This window comes from Camelus bactrianus, chromosome 14 (genome assembly GCF_048773025.1).
Source record: "Camelus bactrianus isolate YW-2024 breed Bactrian camel chromosome 14, ASM4877302v1, whole genome shotgun sequence".
Classification (NCBI taxonomy): Eukaryota; Metazoa; Chordata; class Mammalia; order Artiodactyla; family Camelidae; genus Camelus; species Camelus bactrianus.
The window spans coordinates 59,943,514-59,968,452 of NC_133552.1; the positions used below are offsets into that span (position 1 = coordinate 59,943,514).

The following is a 24,939-nucleotide window of genomic DNA, read 5'->3' on the forward strand; positions in this document are numbered from 1 at the left end:
GTGTCTCCGGCAGCCCTCAACTGAGCGGGCTTTAGGAGCCGAAAGAGGGTCCTCGCCCCCTTAATTCTGTCGGTTAGACGTATTCCCACCTGTAACATGATATAAATGTCATAGGGAACAAACATGTGGATCTCATGCTCTGAAATGGTATTTCAACTTCTAAGAAGTTTTTGCATGTTTTGAATGATGAAAGAAAATAGTTTTATAGAAAGGAAATTAGCATAATCTTTCTCCCACTTAAATCCGTAACAGAAAGTTCAGTGTTTATTTTGGCTCTAGTTTTTATTTCAGGCTTTCTTTCTTAGAAGCCACATTTTCAACCTAAATTAAAGTGATAATGATCATAATTATTCATTGTTAATCATTGTTTTGAACTCGACAAATTAAGTGATGATGTTCAAAAATAACTTTTTTAACTTGATAGCTAATGGGCTCATTACTTTTAAACTGAGAGATTTTGATTTTTCTATGAATACTTTACACTAACAATTATCATAAATATGAAACAAAAAACCTTTTATGTTCTCCTGGAAGTTACCCTTTATTGAAAGATCATTCGTAGTGAAGTTTTTAATATGCTACTAAAATTCTCCCATTGACACAATGTGACTGTGGATTTTAGGAATTCTGCCTCCAGGCTGTGGAGATATAAATACAATATATTATGCAAAATACGGGATTCTTCTTCAAAACCATGCTAATATAATTATCACCTTGGTTGATGCCCTAGCATATTTGCAGTGAGTGGGATTTTTTTCTTTTTTGATAGGAATTATTTTAACCTAGTAGTCTTACTTTTTCTTTGCTATGTTAGGAAAGTGACAGAAACCACACACACTTACAAAAATAACAGCGTAATAATTCTTGGCATTTCTCTGACAGGTTTATTCTAAATTACTGTAAATGCTCTCATAGACATTATCTCATTATTCTTTAAGATAGTCCGCCAGTGGCAGGCATAATGATTTGCATTTTGCAGATGGGGAAACTGAGGCTGGGCCTGTGCTGCAAAGTAGAATATATAACTCATGGTTTGTCCGGATAATTCTGACTCACAGATTCTAGAGCTGAAATATCTGTGCAACCGAAGCAGAAAACTTTTGAGGTTTGGTTGACAGGATTAGTGCCTTAGCGAAATGCTTCTGCCAGTCAGAACAAGACGACCCACTGACTCCTCCCTTGATTTCTTTCATTCTGTTGGAAATACAGAAGAAGTAGAACAGGGGCGTACTAACCCGGCTGTCACCTAGTGATCAGAGACCATGCTGTTCGTAAGGTTGTCACCCACCTGGGTGAAAGATTTGTCAGTGTTTGCTGGAAACCGTATCTGTGCAACCACAGCAGAATTTATTTAGCCCATTCAGTTCAGCAAGCGGTTCTTGAACACATAGTATGTTCTGGGTTCCAAAGCCAGGATGGGCATACAAAGGGCTTCAGAACAAGGCAAAAACCAAATATAATCCAAAGCGTGAAGGGCTTTCTTAGGAAATGGGCAGAGCTATTTGGGAGTGAAGGAGAAAGAGGCAATGTGTTTTGGCCACTGGACGTGCAGTAGGTGGTCACAACAAAGGATACAGAGAAAGAAAGACTTCCCAAAAAATGAGAAATTTACTTAGGACTTTGAAAGGAAACTTTTACCAGTGGGGAGCACCGTCCCAGGCGGGGGAGCCGCATGGATTGGGAAGAGCGTACTTGAGGAGCAACAAGTCGTCTGTTGTAGCTCTAGTGTCAAGTACTTAAGGGGCTGTGTTGGGCAGGGGGTGGGGGGCAGTGAGAGGGGTGAAAAGGCAGAGATGGGGCTTGAAAAGAAAATCAGGACCAGAATCCGGTATTGAGGAAGACAGCCACATACTGCAAAAAGTATGTGTTTCCAGTATTCATATAACCTTCAGGTCACACAGAGAAGACACTCATCAAATTAATCTGATCGACCATTTCAGCCACATTCTGTACTTAAGGCAAAGGACGTGTCCACTCCTAGCCCAGTGTGCCTGCAGGAGCTGCTACTGCTGGCTTGCGACCCAGTGACATTCACATGCGCTCCAAGATAGGCAGACGTTCCAAGAAAGCCCATCCACGTTGGAATGCAAGAGGAGAATATGGAATTTTTATAGGGATAACTTTGAATCCAGCCATGGTTGACTTTAAAATGAAATCAGTCACAAACTGGGTCCTTTAATAAGTCTTAGGAACAGAAAGCTCCCAATACACTCTCACTGATGGCTGAGAACACTCACTCAAATGATTGGCTACCTACTGTGTGCCCCGTAGATGTAGACAGACATGGACCCTACCCTCCAGAGTTTACAGTGGGGGAGGAGAGGTGGATGTTCAGTAAATAGCCATATAATTAATATAACATATATAATATATAATTAGAACTTTGTATGAGTACAGTGAATGAACCAGTAAAGTGTTCAATAAGATTTAAAATAGAAAACTGCTTTACATGGCATGTGGAGGTAGGTAAAAGAACAATTAAACAGTTTTCTAAAGAAATGGCATGTACTTTGGGACCTGGAAAATGAAGAGGGGTGTAAAGATGATTTGGGCCAGAGGGGACAGCTTGTGGGAAGCACAAAAGGAGGACAAAGGTGTGATGAGTTCAGTTCAAAGAAATGAAAGGCTGATCTGTCTGGAGCATGGTGTCAGGGGGAGGGGGCTTTAGGCTGAGTTGGGGAGATGGAGACTAGACCATGGGAATCTTTATCCTAAATGCAATGAAAAGACAATAAATCATTTCCAGCAGAGAAGTGAACAGACTGTATTGGGGAAGGTTCACTCTGCCAACAGAGTGGAGATGAGACTAAAGAGGGGACAAGACTGGAAGCAGGAAGACCAGTTAGGATGTTACTGAGTAGCTGAGCCCAGACACGGTGATCAGGACTTGAGAAGTGGCAGCCGAGATGGACCAACAGACAAACACAAGATGCGTTTTACAAATAGAATTGCTTTGTCTTATTGGTGAGTTGGACCAGGGAATTTCACGAGGGGAAGTGGTGTCAGGGAGAACTTTTCAGTTGAGGCTTGAGCTTCTCCACCATTGGAAGATGGTGATGTCTTCCCAGGATGGAGAAAAGGATTCCGTGGGAAAGACTGACTCTTGGACCTGTAAAATTTGAGACATTTGTGAGATGTCCAAGTAGAAAGGCCAGGTAAACAGTTAGATGGAGGACCTGGAGCTCAGAGGAGAGTTCTGAACAGGATACATATATTTGGATGCCTTGAGCATGTAGATAGTATTTAAATCCTAGATCGAATGATACTGCGGAGTGAATGATATACCAGAAGAATAGTATAGAATAGCTGGAAAGGAGCCAGACTGAGCCCTGAAAAACTCTAGTATATAGAGATACTCTGTGTGTGTGTGTGTGACTATTAGAACATCCAAGGAAAAAGAGTGGCTTATTACAGAGAAAATAGCCAAGTGCTAAATGTTACCATGACTTAGGAAATGGATGAAGATGGAAGGGTCCCTACTGACTGCAGAAATACGGAGCTCTCTTATGACATTAGCAGTCTGAGTGGAGAGGTGAGATGAAAGATTGGAGAGGACTGAAGAATGAATGGGGGCAAGGGAGTGACAATTTATGTGCAGGTAACTTTCCAGAAATTTGGATGTGAAGATTAGGAAGATAGGGCTGGAGAAAGACAGGGTGTTGTGAACAGGATTTGGAGGTGTGTGTGTGTGTGTGTTTTCAGTAAGCTATGTTAGCACGTGTTTGCTGAAGAATCCAGCAGTAGCCCGATTAAGTAGCCTCTTTTCCTGACTAGTTAATGTTAGCCTGATCAAAATGAAGTCCAGGCAGAAAGTCTTCCGCAGGTGTGAGAATAAAGACCTACACACCTCAGGATTCTTCATCAAGATCTCCGAAGGCAGTTCTAAAACCCTAAGTGGGCACACCTTCATTAAAAATGTTCTTTGGCACCCACATGACACCCAGTCTTCAGTTATCTCAATCCTTATGTTACCTTGATTTTTCACACTAAGGAAGTGAACCAGAAGTAGATAATTCCTTTCAATATAATTCTTTTTTCAGTATTCCACAACATAACATCTCTGTTCATGATCAGGTTTCTGATTCAAGTCCATTAACAAGGCCACTTAAAAGAAAGGCAACTACTTCCAAGGAAGGACTGAAATCCTCCCTCCCTCCTTCGCCCTTACCCACCTAGACATCAACTTGAGATTTCCTAGGAGTTTTGCCAAAGGTCCCCCTCAGGGATCACCTAATAGCGGTCATAACAAAAATCCCTGGCCGTGGTCGTATCGCAGCCCCAGTTCTGTGCTGTTTTGCCTCTACAGTGGTTGGATTATATTGCTCGCCACCACTCCTTTATCATAATGAATCTCATGACAGAAAATAGGTCACAGACACATCCAGGTCATTCCGTCACAGGAACTCAGTCTTCCTACGTTGAGGGCTTTCAAATTCACCTGCCCTGCCACCCTTGGATTTGGAGGGTAAGGAATCTTAATTCCTGTCTTTATTTTCCTATTGTTAGCGACACAAAACATTTTACAATCAAACAAGCAAGCTTTTAATGCAATAAGGTCAGTCTGATCTAGTGAATACAAAACCTGACCTGGATTTAGGAATAGCATTCTATTTCCAGCCTTGCCCTTGACTCCCATGCTGCATGACCTTGGAGTAGTTACTATGCCTCAGATTTTTCATCTGTAAAATATCCACATCCTACCTCCGAGGATTAACTGGAGAATGTAAGATACTGTGAGGTCTTAGAGAAAGGAGCTGCCGCATTATCACATGCCATTCTTACTAGAATCATGTCGATGGATAAGAATCAAAAGTGTGAAAAGTGTAGTCGAAGGAGTGCACTTCGAATAATATTGGCTTAAACTAAGTCAGATATGTTTGTGTCCGCACTGAAAAAACAGGAATGACTCTAAAGGACTGTGTTAACTAACCCTACTTATTTCTGGTTGTGCTTCAATCTCACTTTGAATGTTAACTCTAAACCGCTAACCTGTTTCTTTCCCTTTATTCACTTTTTTCCACCCACCATTGCATGACATGCAGGGTCAGTTTTGTGCATGACACCCGCTACCAGTATTGGTAGGTTTCAACCTTTTTTTATTTGTCTTTTATATTATGTACAATTCCTTCACTTGTTTGAGATTTATTTCAGAGATGGTAGAAATGCTTTAGGAACTGGTAGATCTGAAGGCTTATTTGGCTTTAGAGTTAACGTATAGGCTTTTTAAATGTACTTGTATATTTAACGAGATGACCATTTCAGTGTGACTAGAGCAACCACTGTGTTAGAACAACCACTGCAAAACATAAAACCACAAGTACGAGTCTGCTTTTTAATGATATGTATTTTGTTTCTCTTTATAGTTTTTACGGTTTAGCATAAGAAAGAAAAAAAGCTCTATCAGAGAGGCAGGCTAATTTCATCAATGTTTTAAAGTTTCATGTGGTGTGCCTGTACCTCCTCTTTGCTGTGTGTTAGAGTTATCAGAGTTTCCCAGAAGTATTTATCTTAAAAGATTATGAATGGATGTATTTTGAAAACAAATGTCTAAACTGCCTTGCTTTATTATCCTTTTTAATTCTGTGTTAATTTCTTTGTAATGAGTATTTGCACTTTACCATTCCCTTAGATGTTACCTTTTCATGCTGAATACATAGCTACCCCCGACACATTCCGACGCCTTGGTACAAAAGGCTGTCTTAAGGACGTATGGACTGGTAGTTCCATTTAGAGTAAAGGAAAATATACATTGGCAAAATCTGTCTGGCTATTCCACAGTGACTATGTTAGCATTTACATCAAGGCCGTGATTTTTGCTCCATTGTTTATTGACCCAGCTAGACCACCATCCCCAGTAATTCCAGTTCAAACGAGCAGCCCCAAATTGACCCCCCAAAATTCAATTTAATCACAATTAATTAAAAAAAAAACTCTAACCCAAATTAGGCCTACATATTGAGCCTTTGATGTTTTAGAATGATAATTAAAAATGAACATCATGTACTCTTACTCGTTTGGACATTACATTTCGTGTTTTTAGAAGCGCCCTTTATTTCAGGCACCATAGGCTCTGAATTGGGAATGATCTATTGTTAGACGTAAATGTTTATAAATACATCAACCAAAGTAATCTGCTTTGGCCTTTCTGGGAATCACTGATTATGTTTTAAAACTTCCTTTAATTGTACTTGTAATAAGCTATTTTCCCTTTTTTATTTCTCTCCCATGCTTCCTTGCTTTGCATTGTGATTGCATGCCATCTGCTGGTTTAACCCATGATGGCTTGCTGCTCTGATATTCACCATGCCAAAATACCACTTCTATTACCATAATGCTACACCCTCCTGTTCATTGCTCCCATGGTTCCCCTCCTGAAAGTACCCATGATGCACAGCGCTACGTCAGCCACTGTCTCTGCAGCAACAACTCCTGCAACAAGTGTCCCCTTCGCAGCAACAGCCACAGCCAATCAGGTTTGCTCCTTTTAAAGCTTTCTTTCACAAATCCCAAACTCTAAATGAGTGCTGATATTTAAACAAAAAAAAATTCTCAACGAGAATTTTTTTTTCATGTTTATCCATCAAATTTTATTTTTTTGATTAGTTTACAGCCAGCATTTACGGACAGGTTGCACTTATTTAGAGTTAACATTTACTGCAAATAATGATGTAGCTATGTTTTGTGTTGCACTGTTTGTTTTCGTACCTAATATTGTGTAATTAACCTGACAGGCTTCAGTTCCTTTTAGTCCAGCAGCACGTATCCAGTGGTTTGTGAATTGCCACAGAAAACTTGCAAAAGCACGCCGGGGGGTGGGGAGGGGGTGCTTCAAAACTGGCTCTGTGCTGATTCAGTTCATTCAGACCCTATTATCTGTGGTGGAGGAAAAGGAAATTCTCCTCTTAGAAAAGTCTCCCCTCTTTTTCCTTCACGTCATATTTGAGGTCTGAATGATTCTTGTTAACATCTCACCTTGGTCCTGTGTGCACCCAAACTCACTTGGTTCCCGCTTTGCGATCTGGTCAGATACTGGCATAAGAGCCAAACCATCCTGGAAGAGGAGTGCTGGGCCACCGAGTTCTCAAAGGCTGGATGTAACTGATTAGGGACGTTTAATCCTTTGGTTTAATGCACGTGCCAGTAAGACCATGGATGGACTTTTTCAGTGAGGGCCAGTTGGTGTTTCCCTCTCTAGTCCTGACCCCAGGCAGCCAGCTTGCAAACACGTGCCTCTGGTCACAGGAGAGGAATAGGAGCATCAGCTCTCACCTCACCCGGAAAACACTTTATTGTGCATGCCCTCCCCTCATAGAAGAGCAATTTGGGTTTTATTGTTAACACAGCCTTTTTTTGTTTTTAAACAAAATCAACTGTATTGGTAAAAGATGACAAGACATATTATAGGAGGAGGCTGGAGGGAAGGTCCCAGCGAATGTGAGAAACTGGGAAAAATCATGTCTGTGCATAAATGGCGGATTCCCACCTGCGTTCTGCCGATTCACTCTCCTTCCCTGTTCCAGTGAATAAGCGAGTCCAGAGCTAGAGGTTTCTGCACAAGAAGAGAGAGATGTGAGTGCACCTGACTGCAGGAGTAGAAGTACAATCCCGTGGGCTCCTCCCAGGCCCTCTGAATTGTGATTAAAGCAGAAAAGAACGAGGAGGGAGGGGGGTGCCCAGTGGGCGCTCAGAGGCAATATTGACGATGCCTCAGTTCCTCACTCGCCCCCTCGAAATGCCCACTGCCCACGAAGGAAAGCCTGCTCAGCCTCCTAGCAGGTGTAACAAAGAACAGCACATCAGTTTCTTGAGCTGAGAAGGTTGTTTTAAATGATGGGGTGGGAGAAGGGGAGACAGTGAGCATCCTTCCATTATTAGGTTCAAAGCACCTCTTTTCACTTGGTCATTCTTAGTAGAGACACTGGAAGTGTTTCTTTTGTGTCTAAGTCCTGCCTTCTTGAACCATGTTTTTATGCTTTTTGACGGAAGTTGTAACAGTGCCTTCATAAGAAAACAAGTTTGTAGTGTGACACAGTATTTGCTACGATGGAATTTAACATTAGACTTTGTGGCAAGTTAAGGACTTTTAATACATTCCTCTTTCCTAGGACTGGGAAAGATCAAGACAAATCTATTTATTATGATAAATTTTTAATCATATCTCATAAATATTTTTCCAGCCTCGTAAATTTTTGGCTCCCTTTAGTAGAAAAATCTTTGAGAGACTGCATACAGGTGTGTAAGTTTATGAAGGCAGGAAGCATGAACTATTCAGAAGCTAAAACACACCACTTCACAGCAGAGTGTGGATGGTAAAGGAACTAACAAGTTAACTTCAGTTAAGCCCAAAGAAGTATAATTATAGGAGTGCCTGGCAGTAGCTTCAGGGATCCTAGATTCTGCGTTTTGCAGTTCATCAGATGTGACAGTCCCTGGACTGCACCTCCGTGATGGAGAAGAGAAATCCTCTAGCAGCTCTCGATGAAGGTCTGCTTGCACATGAGAACAACAGGAAAAGAAATAGTGGTAAACGTAGATTTTCAGATAGGACATTCTTAATGTATTTTCCACAAGTTTCAAAGAGCAAAGCAGCTACAAGAGAACTTGGAAATTCCTTCAGTGCCCAAGAGTTTAGAATTCAGAGTGATTGCTGATGACTGTGAAGTGACAAGTTCTCGTCTTGGTAGAATTTCACCCTTTAAACTCCCATGGAACCGTTTCCATGTGAACTGTAGGTCGTTTAGACAAGATGACTCTGTTTCCTCGTTTGTGAAAGGAAAACTAGAACTAGACAGACTCTGAGGTCCCTTCCAGCTCCGAGACCCAGCCGACCCCTGGTCCCTCGGCAGGTGTGCCCACCCCAACGCGGGAGAACACAGACACAAACAGAATGGAAGGTGGTGCTGATGAGTTCAGAGCTCAGCGAATGAGAAGCATCCTGCCTTCCTTCCCTTCTCTCAGCGATCTGTCTTTAACACAAAACGTGGTAGGGTTTTGGCAGTCTTTCAGTTCATTTGCTCTCTTTAGTCAGGCAGTTCAAATAGTTCAAATCTCCTACGTGTCTGTAATTACACACAAGTCCTTCATAGAAGGAAGAGGATAGACCAGAACGTCCCATGACAGCCTGGTCCAGTGTTCCTTTCCACGTTACCCCACGGTGAGTCAGGACGCACGAGCAGCAGACCTGTGAATGCCACCTACCCTCAGGGCTCCGTCAGGGTGCCTGCGTGAAAGTTTGAACTCAGCTTAGACTTGTCCGTTTGAAACTAAATGACAACAAAATCCAGATACTTTGGGGAAAGAGAAAACAGTTTTTTGGTTATTTAGCTCTGGGAGTAGATAAGTAAACAAAAATACAATCAACAAATTTACTGACAGCTATCTTCTGTTTCAGTTAGGATCTCTGGGCCTTAATACACAAATTATACCTAATAATTATATCATTATTATTTATAAACTCCTTATATGTACAAGATACTATTCTAAATGCCTTCTATAATACATTACGTATTCTATTGTATATCATATCATATATGAGAGAGAGCACGTATGTATAAGGTACACTCCATCCTTACAACAGTGTTATAAGTACGATTATTGTCATCCCATTTTATAGATGGTAAAACTGAAAGAAAGGTTAACTACCTTAGCCAGAGTGAAACATCTAGTATATGGTCTTGCTGGAATTCAAACCCAGGGCAGTTTGATTCCGGAGGCCTTGCTTTTAACCACCACACTATACTGCCCCTCTCTAGAATTATAAATAGATGGAAGTCACATCTTCCACAAACAAACTGTCTTTAAAGTGAAACCCAATAGCAGCACGCTCTGCTGCTTTGGGGAGAAATGAAGGAGCTCTGCTAATACAGCTCAAACTGAGGTGAATCCTAAGCTGGGGGAGGAGCTGAGTCTGAGCAGAGCATCCACCTAGTTCTGTAACAGCCAGGTCATGCCTGGAAACCACACACGCAGTTGATATTATTAATTATAGTATATAACCATTTATTGATATTCTTGGTAATACTATGCCAGTGAGTAGGCTGAAAATTATGCATAACTTCTGTACCAGTAAGATGAGGACTAAGGTGAGAGGTGAAGAGGAACTAGCTATTAGTCCTAGTGAAGCAGATTCCTGGCTGCTTTTGTGTGAATCACGGCCCTGGACTTTACTCCCAGCCTCTGCCGGTCGTCTCAGAAGTAGCTTGGTAACAAGGGAAATCAGCAGTGAAATGAGTGCTGTCTGCGTCCATCAGTTTCAGTCCACTAGCAGATGCTCCGAATGTACAAATCTACAGATGCCTGTACTAAAACCAATTTAACCTTAGGGTGTACATTAAAAGCAGTAGAGGTGAACAGCTCTGGGTTATCTAGTCTTTTCCATTTATAAGAAACGTTATTTAAAAAACTGAGGCTGCAGATCGAAATTCCTCTAACTTGAATTTTTATGGTTCTCGATCCTGTCATTGCTTTATTATTTTTTACTTGAAAAATACATTCTATTTCCAAAGAGGAGAAGATAATTTCCAAGTAAATATACTTCAAATCTTTGGGGTTTCTTCTGTTTATATACAGAGATTATTCAATGTACCTAATAACATCCTTGAAGGCCCAATTAAAATACAATTTATATTCTGAGTCTTTCCCTGAACCCCTGCAGCTAGAATTTCTTATTCTGTCCTCTGAATTCCACAAGGACTTTATCTGCATGTTCCTTAAAGCATCGTCATTACACTGAAGGAGTGACAGTGCAGATGCACAGAGGGGGGAAGTGGAAAGCTTAGCGGAGCAAAGCTAACAGTGCAGTTGGTCAGAGAGCCAGTTGACGGGAGTGGCTGCAACACAGGTTTGATTCCGATTGTGCAAGACTCAGGCGCCAAGGTAAAAAGGGTTCGGCCTTTATTTGGCCACTGGAGGTTTTCGAGCAGGAAGATGACGGAGCAGAACTCTCAAAAGAGCGAGCAGATGGATTCGCGGCGAGAGGGTCCGCGAGACCACAGGGAGGTTTTAACAACAGCCCGAGCTGAGACGGGGCGGCTGGCAGGTGGCCTACTTGGTCTTGCCTTTGCCTGTGACACGGGGAGGGTCACTTTTAGCCAAAGAGAAACACGAACACTACTTCCTACTATGGCACAACCTGTCCCCATAACTGTCACACACAGCAGAAGAAGAGATCTGGGCTGACAGGAAGGGTAAACCACAGGAAGTTGCCCTGGAGGCCCGGCACCCCGCCCCTCCAAGGCCAGCAGGTGGGTGGCCTCCCTGGTCAAATGCCTCGCGTGTGCTCACCCTTGATGTGTGGCCCCCCCACTCCCTACCGAAAGGAGACTTAGAGCCACAGAAGCTGCGGGACCTCTCGGGCCTTTGCTCGAAAGAAAGAGTCCCTGAAGGTTTGGAGTGAGTATGTGCTGTCTGTGTTTCCACAGTGAAAGCTGTGTGGCCATCGGGTGCAACTATTCCATCTAATTCATTCTGGGCCATGAGTCCACGTGGGGAGGAAAAATTCTTGCATATTGAATACTAGGAATATTTTAATGGAGCATCACAAGCAGGGTCTTTAAAGCTGGTGAAATCAAATTATGTTTCTGGCAGTATGTTAACAGCACTAATCACATCTCCAAAAAGTGCTGACTCATGTTTCAGATGATGCCCTCAGGTCTTGTCACATCTTCTGAATCCTTCGCCCAAAACAATCTATTCAACAGGAAGTTGGCCTTAGGAAGAGTTTATTGAAAATGAGTTACTAATATATCATACATGCCTGGCCCTCCATTTGTTGGGATGTTTGGTAAGTCAGAAAATCCCATTTTGCAGATCTGTCTGATTTGTTTACTATATATGATAATCAATTTCTATAATATCTTACCAGACAAATAATAACATGCAACCAAATTCATGTGTTATGCTTTATCTGTCCTGCTATAGATTACTAAAGAGACGAGAAAATTTTAAGAGCATCAGATTTTACTTATTTCTCATGTATAAATATGAACACAACTTCAAAGCTATTTGACATAGATTCTTGGATATCTATACACAGAGTTATAGTCAATTACACTGTCCTAACCAAGAGATCTAGAAAGGCAAGGTCATGTTTTACTTACTCTCTCATCTCAGAGAGTTGTATAAAACATCTATTATTCAAAGCCATCTGTTAGGACTATATTCAGACAAATGTAGGAGGCATTAAACATTCCCCACTATTCACCACTTGACCCATTTGGAGCCTGTGTTTTTTCACAAGAAAAGTCATGGTTCTGCCAAGCCCCAGCGTGGGAGGAGTAGCCCCCGGTCAGCTACCTCTCCTGAAATACACAGCAAAGTGGCCGGCCTCCCCGTCCCGTACTGATGATCAAGCCGTGAGACGCTCCTTTCCCGAGGTTTGCTGGTTCCTGAGACCAGAGGATAGAAAGCAGCTGGGCCCTCAGTGTACTGTGCTCCAAAAAGGCCAAGACAGCAACTGTCCAGATCCAGCCCCTGTGCACAGTGCGGGACATCTGTCTCTCAGCGTTGTGATCATGCTGAAGTTGTGAACCACCTGTAACTTTTTCCCGATGGTCTGACTATAGAGGAGGGTTCGGTTTCAGCAATGGAGCTGGTTGCTTCAAATGAGCCAGAATTGCCGTCTCACTCAGAGAGGCAGTGAGCGTGTTTGTGTGTGTGTGTGTGTGTGCGCAAAGGGAGAGGAAGTAGGGGGAGACAAAGGGAGAGAGAGATTGATTGGAACGTGATATATCTATTCAAGTAAAAAAACCAAACACTTAAAAATGACGATGTTTGCATTTTGCATTCAGTGAGTGCTGTTAGTTAAAACGGCTTGGCCATTTGGGTCTAAACTCCATGGTGTAACGTGACGAGGGCACTGGAATGCAAACTTGCTCATCTGGTCCAAAAACAATTAAGCGTAAAAGGAAGGCGAGGTGGGAGGGGTGCTCTGTATGTCTTCGGTGGCCTTGGATCTTTGAGAGCCGTACAGAGGTAGATCAATTTTTTTCTCTTCAAAAAATGAGAAAATAAGAAGAAAAAAGGTCTTTTCTTTGCCTGTCTCCAAAGCAGCCGCTTTGCAGAACTACTGTGAGGTTTAATTAATATATGTATTTGCAGATTCTCCAAGGAAAGGCTGAGTTATGTAAGTGTTGGAATCTAGTACATTTTCATTTTTCATGAATAATTTACACCTCATGGTGGGAAACTGGAGTAGAATTCTTTTGTATGTAGCACCTGAAGACATCGTATCAGTTCCATTTTCGTGCGGCTGAGGAGAAAATGTCAAGGGGCCTTCGTGGTACTGCACTGCCCGGTGGGTGGTCCTGCTTCCGGTCCCTCAAAGCCCATCCTCTTTTGCATTTTGATGGAATTTGTGGAGGAAGGATCTTTTTCGACTGAAAAGTCATGTTCCCAGTAGTACTTTGGCTTTTGTTGACGGTAATAAAAATCGTGCTCATTTTCCTAATCTTAGTTTTTGTCTTTTGAGAGGAATAAATAGACAGTTCATCCCAGAGTATGTTTATTTCCAGCTCTAGATTTGTGGGGGCAGAGAGACGAGGTGCAGTGCAGGAATTTAGATCCATTGCCAAGGGTCGAAAGATGAATGGGGTCTCGTTCTTAATAAAAGTTGCTACGAACAGAGTAGAATTTTGATTTATAGGCGTTTATCTCCCCAAGCTCTGCCACTGCTGTCTGCCTCCACTCCCTCCTACCTGTGTGTTTGGGGGAGTCGCCAGCCTTGCTGCGAGGGTGGACCAAGAGAGCAGCCCCTCGCTGTCTCCTGATACAGAGGAGGGACAGTTAGCTAGCCTGACTGCCATCCCGCTTGCTGAATATGAAGCCACCACAAGTCACAGACAAACAGGCATGAGGTCTGGCCTCAGCCCCTTCCAGCATTCCCTCTGGGCCACATCGCTGGAGGCAGTGGCTTCCAAGGCCAGACCTGAGTCAGCTGACATTCTAGAGGCCACCAGTGTAGGGAGGTGGTAAAGGCACCTGGGAGTTTACTGCCTAGTCAAAGAGATGTGAAGCAAACTGACAGTGTCACTAAATGAAATAGTCAAACGTCACTGTGCGGGAAGTAAGCTCCAGGGCAGGGCCTTACCCCTTAAGAGGGGAAGTAGATCTTGAAGGATGTGCAGGGATTAACTAAGGAACAGGCGACGTTGTTCCTGACCAGGGTGAAGTTTAAGGGGTGGAGCAGCGTAGGGTACGGGGCGAGGGGACTGGCGTTATAAATGTCCCAGCATTATGTTTTACACGCGTCCTCGCGTTTAACCCTATCAGACGGGTCCTGTTCTCACTCTTTAACGTGTGAAGAAATCAAGGCTCAGATGTGACTGTGGCTCTAATTGGTCGAAGAGCCTGCATTTGACCTCAGGACTTTGACGCTGAAGTCAGTGCTTCCCCGTTACCCCACAGTCTTCCCCAATAGCCTGCGCAGCTCAGACGGGAGTGTCAGGATCAGCCTCGGACTTTCTCCCCCTGTAGACGCAGATGGAGCAGCTGTGACTATGTCAGATCTAAAGAGGGGGGACCCTGGCTGCCGTACACTAGACGATTTGCTTTAGGGCACACTGCAGTGAGTGAGAGAGTGAGGGGAAGGCACATTTGGGCAGTGCTAGAAAATTCCGTCGAGCAGGTGAGGAGGAGTTAGGTTATCGAGAGCCTTGGGTGGCAGAACGAGAGCAGGACAGCAAAATGCAAACGAGAGACTTGGAAACACTGATCTGCTGGGAGTGAGTGGGTAGGTGTGAGCTGGGATAGGCTGAGTGCAGGTTAACTGGTGAGAAGCTACTTCATCGATGAAGTAGCTTCATCAATGGTAAGAGAAACTGGGGTAGAGAGAAAAGAGAAACTATGGGAGAAGGATTGGTATCTGCGGGGGACTGTTTCCGGGACCCACATGATACCAAAATCCACGGATGCTCAGGTCCCTTATATAAAATGGCATATCTGCATATAACCTCCACACATCCTCTCTTAACACTTTCAATCATCTCTGCATTACCTAATGCAGTGCAGATGCTATGTAAATAGTTGCCAGCCCACAGCAAATTCAAATTTTGCATTTTGGGACTTTCTGGAATTTTTAAAAATATTTTCCCTGCAAGCTTGGTTGAATCTGTGAGTGCGGAACCTGCAGATAAGAAGGACAGACTGTAATTAAGAAAATCAGGAAAACTCAGGGAAGCGTTTTGACCCTTTACTCTCCCAGTGGCTCTTTCCAGCTTCTCAAGTATCTGTGAATTCACCCAATTTCTGCTCCCGGCCACATCAGCCTTCTACAAGGCGTCTCTCCCAGTGACTTACATAAAAAGGATGGTTCCTGTTGACACTTCTTCACTTTTGCTTGTGCTGTAAAGAACACGTTTGTCGACTGGTATTTTCTGACATTGGTTTATGAAAAGCCATGGCTATGCTAGCATTTAGACTCCATCGTGCCCTGGCATCATACAGAGTATGCTGGAGCTTTGGGTCTGGCTGTTTTAACTCTCGGTGATCAAATTATTCTATCTTATCGTCACAGCCCTTGCTCTGGAGTTTTCAAAGACCTCAAAGTTGATGTCGATGAGCCTCCTGTAATCAAACACAGACCCTCTTCACTATTTGTCACAGTGCGTTTCGGAAGCAGCATCATTAAGCTGATGGTTGTAAAATGTCATCCGTTTTCCCATAGTCACCGTTACATCAGGCACTGTGGGTCTGACCCGGGATCTGCATTGACTACGTCAAAGCTATGAAGGTTGACAAGTCATAAGAGTCAACTGACCACGAACATGCCATACTTCTGCAATAACAAAAAAGGGAAATGGTGATGGAGGTTACATTGTAAGTTGGAACAAGACCCCAGATCAGCTTACCCAGCTCACGTAAATAGAGAACCAGGACTGGAACCTGATTATCGAGTCCTGCATAGGGCAAGGCTCTCTCCCTTTTACCACACTGCCTTCCTGAGAAGGTGCTTCCAACCATCATTAAAGGGCCCCAGGTACTACAGAGCATACAGACGGCAGAGTATCACGTAACGTCTCTTTGTTAGTAAGCCCTTACCAAGTGCCAGATGTTGCTCTAAGCTTTTATACGAATTCTCATTAAAAACCAACATGGCCCCTGTAAGGGACTGTTCTTGTCCCCAGTATATAGATAAGGAAACTGCAGCTGTGAGAAGCTGAAAAATTTGTTCAGGATTATCTGTTAATCAGATTTAGAGCCTCCCCCAAGCTCCCAACCTTCCATTTTAGAATGAGGAAGAAGACCTAGAATGGTTATGACTCCCTCAAGGTTACATAAGGGGTTAAAAACTCATCTCTTACCACGGAGCTTAGTCTGCTCTGCTGCCGTCAAACCGCGATCCAGCCAGAATGTGCTCACTATGCATTTTTGAACAATCAATAGCTTTGCTTCCTCCTTAAAATTGAGAAAGGTTTTGGAGGAATCAAAAAGATACCAAGGGATATTAAACTCAATTCCTCCTTTTTCTCCAGTAATAATTTCATAACTCTTCCGCTAGTCATTCTTTCAATATTTGTCATTGTTATCCCGACGTATTTGAAAGGGCCGGAGGACCATTTTAGTTATGGAGATTCAGGAGAAAAGAAATTGCTTGAATCGATTCCAATTATTCATCTTCTTTTCTTTGCTGCTCTCTGACCCCTGCAATGATAAGGATGGCCCTGAACAAGGAGAGAAGTTAAAATAGGGAAATCTAAGGAGTGTGTGAAGAATGAGAAGAAAACCCCATTGTATTCCTTTGCCTTGGAAAAAATGGTGTTTAAGAGTTGCTTTCTTTTTTCTTTTTACTTTTTTTTTTTTTCACATAAGCTCATAACGTAAGACCCCTGATTTTCTCTGCTGTGTGTGTGGACCTATGTGAGAAGAGGTGAAGGTTCGAAAACAGAAGTATGGATGCTTCTTAGACCAGCCTGGGTGTGCAAAAGTGCCCACAGATAGTGGTTTGCTGTAAGCACAATTATCTCAGGATTATTAGTAAATGTGCTACCTTGTCAAAATATTCACATTCGTGTTTTGTGGCTTAGCCTAGGAAACTAAAATGGGTGAAATATTGCCATATGGTAACAGTAGTATTTTGTGCTTACCACCACCAGGCACTCGTTAATTACACTATCTGATTCTCACAAGTTAGGGACAGCATTGGATTCCCATTCCCGAGATGAGGAATACGAAAAATAAAAGACGTTGAATCACATACCCACGGTAACATGCACATTAAGCCTGGAAGCTGGGTTTGACCTGGAGCTAAATCTAAAGAGGGAGATTCTGCCTTTCATAGGATGTAACTTTCTACCACAGACGACACTAGTCATTGTATGCTACTGGCTGTTGGTTCTTTTATAATAAAAGATTTTAGTTTGAAAAATGATTACTGTGAATGGCAGCCAAGACTCATGAATAATAGAGAAATTCAGCCTATATTTATTTAGCTGTCAGCAACAGGTCAGGCTATACATATGCAAAAAGGGAAATGGATTTGACATTTTAGAAAATCTTACTCTCATCAAAATCAAGTTTATTATCAACATATGCAGTGTCATACAGAGCATATCATATTTAAATGCACAATGTTATTATTATTTGTATTCCTATTTCAATAGAAGCTGAAACCAAATTTTATTTAAGATTATGAATCTTAAAGAGACTAAGTGAGGAGGTACAGCTCAAGGCATGCTTAGCATGCACCAGGTCCTGGGTTCAATCCCTAGTACCTCCTCTAAAAGCAAATAAATAAATCTAATTACTTCCCCCTTGGGGGAAAAAAACTTAAAGGAAGGGAACCAATGTTTATCAAAAACCACTATTCCATATCTGACACTTTACAGACGTTATTTAATTTAATACTCAACAGACCTCTGTGAAGTGCCTTATCCATTTTCTAGAGCAGAGCAAAGTTTAAAGAATGATGTGCTTAAGATTCAAGCAGGTTGGAGGTGGCTGGACAGTTTCAGAACTCAGTTTCGCTGGTCTCCAAATCCTGTTCTCTTGTCTCTCCACCAAACTCAGATTAGATTGGAGCTTATGGTCGATGTAGAACCAGGGTTGAACCTCTTTATGTGGTTCCCTTAAAAACTTCCAACCACTGAGTTTAACTATTGGTTTAAAAAGTTCTAGCCATTTAAGAAAAAAGTCCCAGTAGAAACAAAGCTTTTGAAAATCCAAGTTCAATATCAGAAATGGTCTGAAAATATTGTTAGTTGATGAGACCAAAAAAGAAATTCAAATTTCAGTCCAGTAAACAAGAGCTAGAAAGCAGATGGACGAGGGCACCATTTCCCCTGCCCAGGGTGGTGCACTGGCAGGAAACTTCTGGCCAAAAAGAGAGAGATTGTTTTTCTCCACTGTTTCCACAGAACCTCACCTTCACATAAATCTCAGGTTAAATGAACATCACTCCTTGAGGATGAATCTTACAGGCAGCCTGGAAGAGGCGACTGTGAAAGGAGTGACTAGAGGTTAATTTCATTGTAGGTAAAACCATTGAGCTAAATTCGAGAGTGAGCCAAGGAATTTTAATGATGATTCAGGTACACAGACAAGAAAGAGCCAAGGATTCCATTCTGAAACAAAATTGGGAGAATAAATAGAAGGGTGGGGGAAGAAGGAAGAAGGCATGAAGAATTGGCAGGAAAGAGAAATATGGAGTCACTGTTTAATGGATACAGAGTTTCAGTTTGGGATGGTGAAAAACTCTGGAGATGGATGGTGGTGATGGCTGCACAACACCGTGTGCGTGCTTTATGCCGCTGATCTATACACTTAGAAGTGGTTAAAATGGCTAATTTTATACTCTGCTTTTTATCTTTTACCATAGTATTTTAAATTGGGCAAAAGATCTGAACAGATATTTCTCCAAAGAAGAAGGGATTAGGGTTAGAAAGAGAGATGCCTCATTGTACTTAGGTTTTTGTTTTATTAAATCCACAGTATAAAGTGATTCTTTTCACATTAAAAAGGACTTCTTGTTGCTGTGTGTTCCTTTAAGAATTCCGTTTTCATGACATAGGTAACTGAGGGCAAAGGCAAGTTCTTCCTCAGTGAACCGTGTCGGTTAGGCGCTGGGTCTATTCCGAGGCCTTAATACAAGCCCACTGTTAATTCCGTGTGATGGATCTTCATACTTTTTTCTCAACAAATGTCTATAAGAGCACATGTGAAATTCAGAATTCTGGGAGCATGGCTATGAACAAGACAACCCCTGTTCTCGTGGGTCTTACACTGTCGGGGGACAGGCAGTAAACCGACAGGTAAATAATTACAACTAAAGTAACGGCCCTGTGATAAGGACCATCTCAAAAAGCAGAGATGCTGATAGAAAGGGCCTGACTACAGAGCTTTGAGGGAGGACCGTTAGTAATAAAGAGTTAAGGGCAGGCAGGTGCTTGCTTTCTTTACACATTTTTGTGTTACCATTTTGCCGTCTTTATGAGGAGTTATTAAGGAGGACGGATGGCAGCCTGGTTAACTACCCCCCACACTGCAGAGAGGCCAGTGCGGTACAAGCAGAGTGAGAAACTAAGGCCCAGCAGGGCCACAGAGCTGCTTGGTGGCACAAATAAGCCCCGTGAAATTCCACTCCAGGACTTTCTTTGATTTTTTCCTTCCCACAAATCAAGTGGTTTTGTTCATCTCTCTCTTTCTCTCTCTCTCTCTGACACACATACACAAACACACAGACAAAGAACTAAAAAAGAAGAAAATAAAGCAAAACAAATTTTGCTGGAAATTGCGTTCGATGGCAGTGTCATCCTACCAATTCAAGAAATGTGCAAGCTGATCGCAATACACAAAGACATACTTCATGCCCTGCACAGGACATTCATCTTACCATGCTTTTTACTGAATCCCAACGTTTGGTTACTTTTCTGCTTTAGTGTCTTAAAAGCCAGTTCTTAGCAGGCTGAATTATACATTCTGCTCCACTGTTACAATGAATACTGTGGCCAAAATGTGCCCAGGATTCTAAGTCTAACACAATGTAGTGGATACAAAAGCAGGGCATTGAGCAGGATCAGGGACTTAATGTTGAATCCAACAGGATCTTGCTTCTGTGATTTTTCTTGTCCTGATTCTTCAATGCGTTACTGGGAGCAGAACCCCACATTGAAAAGAACAGGTTTCAAGGAACGCTTTTGAAATTTCTTTTCAGTTGCTGCATAAACTGCTTTTTAAAGGTATAAAAAAAGTTTTCTTAGACTTTACCTTCATGCCCCGAGGTCGTCTTCAGTGAAGCAGCCTCAGATGTGGGAAGCCTGTCTAATCCCAGGTGGCCTCGCTTGAGCCACCTCTCACTGTACATACTCTAAATATAATAGTCTTAGGAAAAAATGTATTACCTTTTCTATAATATTTTAGAATATTTTAAAATAGTGTGGCCCAATTATTATATATCATTTCTTGATACAGTAGAGGAATTTAGCTTTCCTTAATTTGCATACAGTCCCTAATTTTTAAAATATTTCTTTGTTCAAAATTCCCTTTGCCACTTGGGTTGGAACTCAAGTAATTTTCCAATAGAGACAGTGATGGACTTGATAGTTAGGTCTCCAGGCTGGTGGACAATAGGTTGTTTAACTCTTGACATTGCTCAAGGATAGTACTGTGCTAACAGCATGGAAGAGGCTGAATACCATGTTCATGGATGTGTCCATGTCTTTAGGATTCAATAGATGCCAAAAGCATATGCTTAACCCAAACCCCCAGGCAGCTGTGTGATAGGAAGTCCTTCACCTCCTCCGCCAGCCGGCCATAGAGGAACCATCCGCTAGGTTACCTCCGTGATTGGGATGTTTCTTGGGGAAGATGTGTGGAGTAGGAATGATGTCTGTGTGGAGTCAAGAATGCCAAGTGATGAATAGGAAGATAAAAGCTGGAAGCTGGTCCTGGGTGGCCACCACCTTCTTTCTCATTTTCCTTGGATGCTGGGCTTGATTTGCCCAGTTCTCTTTTCCTGGCTGTCGTGGGGCCCTTTTGACCTAGCATTTTGTTTTCTTGTGACCTTCTCTGGCACCCGCAGAGCCGTGGCCTCATGGCTTCTCTCTTCCTGAACTAGAAGACTGCACTCCTGAGTGTGATTTTCTTTCAAACACGTCTGTAGTATCGGGGGAAACGAGGGATAAAGGTCTCCTCTCTAATGCCTTTGCCTTCTTCCTCATGTGTATCATTTTGGAGAAAATGTCACCCTCGGATGGTGTATAGATCTTTAGATGACCTGAGGACTAGATTCCCATCTCACTGTGAAAGCAGCAGAAGTGAGTCTCAGGACTCCCTCAAGGGAACTGAGGTTGATCGCAGCTGGCTCTGGGATGGAGAAGTGGATCATGGTCAAAGCATCCCGTAATACTCACAAGTCCAGATTGTTCCATGTGACATGGACTCAAGGAGTGGAATCTTACTCAAATCAAGAATCTCCATGTATGTATCTTGTCTAGATAATACAAATTATCAATGTGGACCCTAGTCAGTAATCATTAGTGAGGCCAGTGTTACTGCCTTTCATGCAAAAGTTCAAATATTAATATTTTAAATGAAAATATTTCACATATTAGGAAGTATATCTGAAAACCCTTTTTGTTCAGATATAGAGTGAAAAATATTAGACAGTCATGAGTCATCAACAAAATGATATGTCATTGAAAATACAGGAATTAGAGCTGTGAAGGGAAACTTTCTATTAATGACAGAGGGTAAAACCATAGTCCTGACCAAACTCTGCTTTAAGGTCTGCTGAGTACTGCAGGCATTCCAATCAGCTTCAGGTTGCTCTTCTCAAGAGTGAAACTGATGGTCACACTTGAGAATTTTCTCCCACAACTCCAGTATATGCCTTTTCTGTGTAAATAAAAATCCATTTGGAAAACAAATCAAATATGGCAGGAGATACTTGCCTTCCCCCAGAACAGTATTCCCCTCCAGTAATGAATGGGACTGTTTTTCAGAGGGTCTTTTCCTATACCACTAATTATCTTTGGACTTTTTACACAATTAAAATTCACAAATAGTCACGAAATAGGCCAAAGTTCTTGAAAGTGTTCTTTAATTAACACATATCATGAGAATTACTCTGATAACAGATGTTCACCAAGAGACTAAAAGCATTTGTTTTTGACTTTGGTAATTCATAGTATGGCAATCCACTGTAATCCATGCTAGGATGAGGGACAGAATTATTGGGCAGCCAAAAAATGTGCAAACTGTGAGACTCAGTTGTCCTGGGGACCCAGTTATGGTAGCAGCCCTGCTGGGAAATGTCTACTTGAGCTCTAACGTTAGTGGTATCCAGCTCCACTGAAAGTCCTTCAGATTCCTGCGAGGCCACACTGATATTTGATAAGTAATATTTTATCTCCCTCTCCAAACTCAACATGACAAAGATAGTATTGGATGGTTATTCACAGGAGGATTTAACTAAAGCATCTATTATTCCTCTTTTCTGATTGTTTCTCATAGTTTGGATCCATTGAAACAGTTGGTTTTTTCACTGAAAAATTTTTTTTCTATCAACTAAGCCAAAGAGTTTTAGTTCTTACTGAATTTAATAGAGAGCTAGCATTTTAAAAGGTAACTCATCTGACACCTCTGAATGTCTGCAATGAACACATTTACATGAGAAGTGTGAACATGTCCAGAAGTCATCTAGAAGCTGACAGTTTCCAAAATTATTTTGTATGTACATTTCCTAGAGGTCAACCCCCAGGTAGAAAACTCAGCAAGTATTAATAGTTGATACCTCTGACGCACTGAGGAAAAGACACATTGATTTGTCTTCTTTGCACCCTCTCGCAGGACGGCTAGTTTAGCTACTGAGTTCATGGTGCTCATGCCTTCAGATTTCGTGTTTCAGCCTCTGCACAGACTATTTTGCTATCAGCTGAGTGCGCTTCTCACTCTGTTCAGCTCTTTTTCAAGTGTGCACCGAAGGGAACGGCACAGGGAGGGCTCAGTCTGCATCCGTTATCATGTTGGAGAAGACAAGGCAATATGTGTATTTCATATCTGATGAATCAGTCACAGGAGGGACAGTAGTTTCTTCTTGGGTAGAGGGCACCGATCAGCCAAGTACCCTGTTCCTTTAGGTGGAAGCCATATGTTGGAAAGTTACAGGATTAACTCCCCATTGGACCTACTCCCTTGATCCTGCCCACCACCCCCACTGCTGCCTCCCGGGATGATGCCTATGACCTTGGATGATGCCTATGACCTTGGCTGCTGCCTGGCTCAGGAAGCTAGCAATCCAGCCTTCGGATTCTCCTCCAAGAAAACAAATGTGTTAGGAGAAAGGAAGGCTCGAGGAGAACACAACCTGGCAGCTCACAGCTGAATTCAGCCCAAAGATATCTTTGACCCATACCGAATTGTTTTCCATGATATGAATCAGTGGCTGAATTTCCAGCTTCTTTTAGCAAATGGAGAAGTCAGGCAACACAGAGCCCAGGTTTCTGCAGGTGACAGTTGGCTGGAGCTGAGTAGCTGCTGCTCCACTCCTCCTAGGCACAGCCCTTCCATCTGCCACCCTCCCCAACTGACCCGCCCACCTATGCACATTTCCTGCCTGTCCCCCAGGAAGCCTAGTATTCAGGCAGTACCTAACCCAGTCCTCTTTGTAATCAACTTAACTGAGTCAGTGGCAGCCACTTCACGGGGATGCAGGGATTATGAAATGGCTGCTCATAACACATTTGATGGGGAAATAATCCATTTGATGTTCTTTGGGGCCACTCATACTTTGCCTTCAAGAAATAAAAATGAGACTAATTGTGTACTGGGCTCATATGGGAGTAATGAAGGGATATGGATTAAGCAGAATCATTACATTCTTAAGTCCAACCACCTGGAGGAGGTGCTCATTGGTAAGGAGACGGTTGCAGCCGGCAGGTATTCCTGCATCACAGACGCTTTTGTTACAGCTAGGAGGTCCCCTAAGATTTATGAATGCAGTCATGATTTGAGATCAAGTGCATCTGTGTTAAAAATAGCATCACCAATTTTTGTGGGCATCAGCTGTTCTCATTTCTGTGTGTTCTCCTTTTAGTGGAAAAAGGAATTGAAAATAATGCTTTCAGTTCAAGATTTTGATCTTATTAAAATCTAGAATCTTATTTTAATAATTGAATCCTTTTCTTCATCGTGGCTCTGTTATGTCAAATAACACTTATTTGAGGAACTAGGCAATCAGAGAGACAAACAGAACGTGTTCAGTATGTTGGATTTCTGTCCTATCATATGGCTTGCCAAGGCTCCCTAGAAGTGGGAGCGGTGGAACTGTGTTTGGGTAGGGGCTTCTGTTGCTGTAAGCAGACATGTTTGCAGCACCCATCTGGAGGAGACCTAGGATAGGAGGCGGGTGACCACCCAGGCAAGGATGACCTGGGATGGGGGATGGGGGACTAGCAGCCCACAAGTCTGTCAGCAATTTCTACGGACCTGGTTCCTGCAGACAGTCAATGTCGCCTCCCGTCCAGCACTCCAAGCTCTATTTGCTGTAGGCCTCACCCCTTTCCCTAATTCCCAAGCTCCCAGGGGGTTCTGAGCACAGACCTCCACTGGCATCACAAGCGGTACAGAGCTGCTCTCTGGAATCCCTTATTCCCCTGGTCCCATTGCAGACTGTCACTGCACCCTGGAGGGGACTCCCGTGCCAGGGAGCAGTGTGAACTAACATCCCTAAGCTCTTGCCTCGTGCAGGCCAGCTAAAACTGTTCATGCTGTCTTTTCCAGGTCTGTAAAATATGACTGGCAATACTCACCCTAGCTCTTAAGACTCTAATTAAAATTTCTCAGCACTTCCTAGAAAATCAGAGGCGTACCTGTTAAAATTAAAACTAAGACAATAACGATGCTTTGGGGAGGGGACTTTCAAGGGACCCAGTGTGGTAGCTATTTCTCCACAGACCCCAGGAGAGTGTTCCATTGCCCTTTCCAAGAAAGCACGGGCAGCAGTGC

At 42.7% G+C, this 24,939-nt stretch overlaps 1 protein-coding gene across 8 annotated transcripts in view; it reads left to right on the forward strand.

The window, feature by feature from the left end:
• MBNL2 (muscleblind like splicing regulator 2) overlaps window positions 1–24,939 on the forward strand; it is a 149,282-nt gene that overhangs the window by 118,592 nt on the left and 5,751 nt on the right. For 2 of the 8 annotated variants that reach the window (XM_074378439.1, XM_074378442.1), the window contains one exon: window positions 6,379–6,473. The exons of 5 other annotated variants lie outside the window; for them this stretch is intronic. In XM_074378439.1, coding sequence (XP_074234540.1) covers window positions 6,379–6,473 — 95 coding nt within the window. Of the gene's footprint in view, window positions 1–5,042; window positions 5,079–6,378; window positions 6,474–24,939 lie in introns of all 8 variants that reach the window. One more of the 8 variants, XM_074378443.1, reaches the window with a different exon arrangement.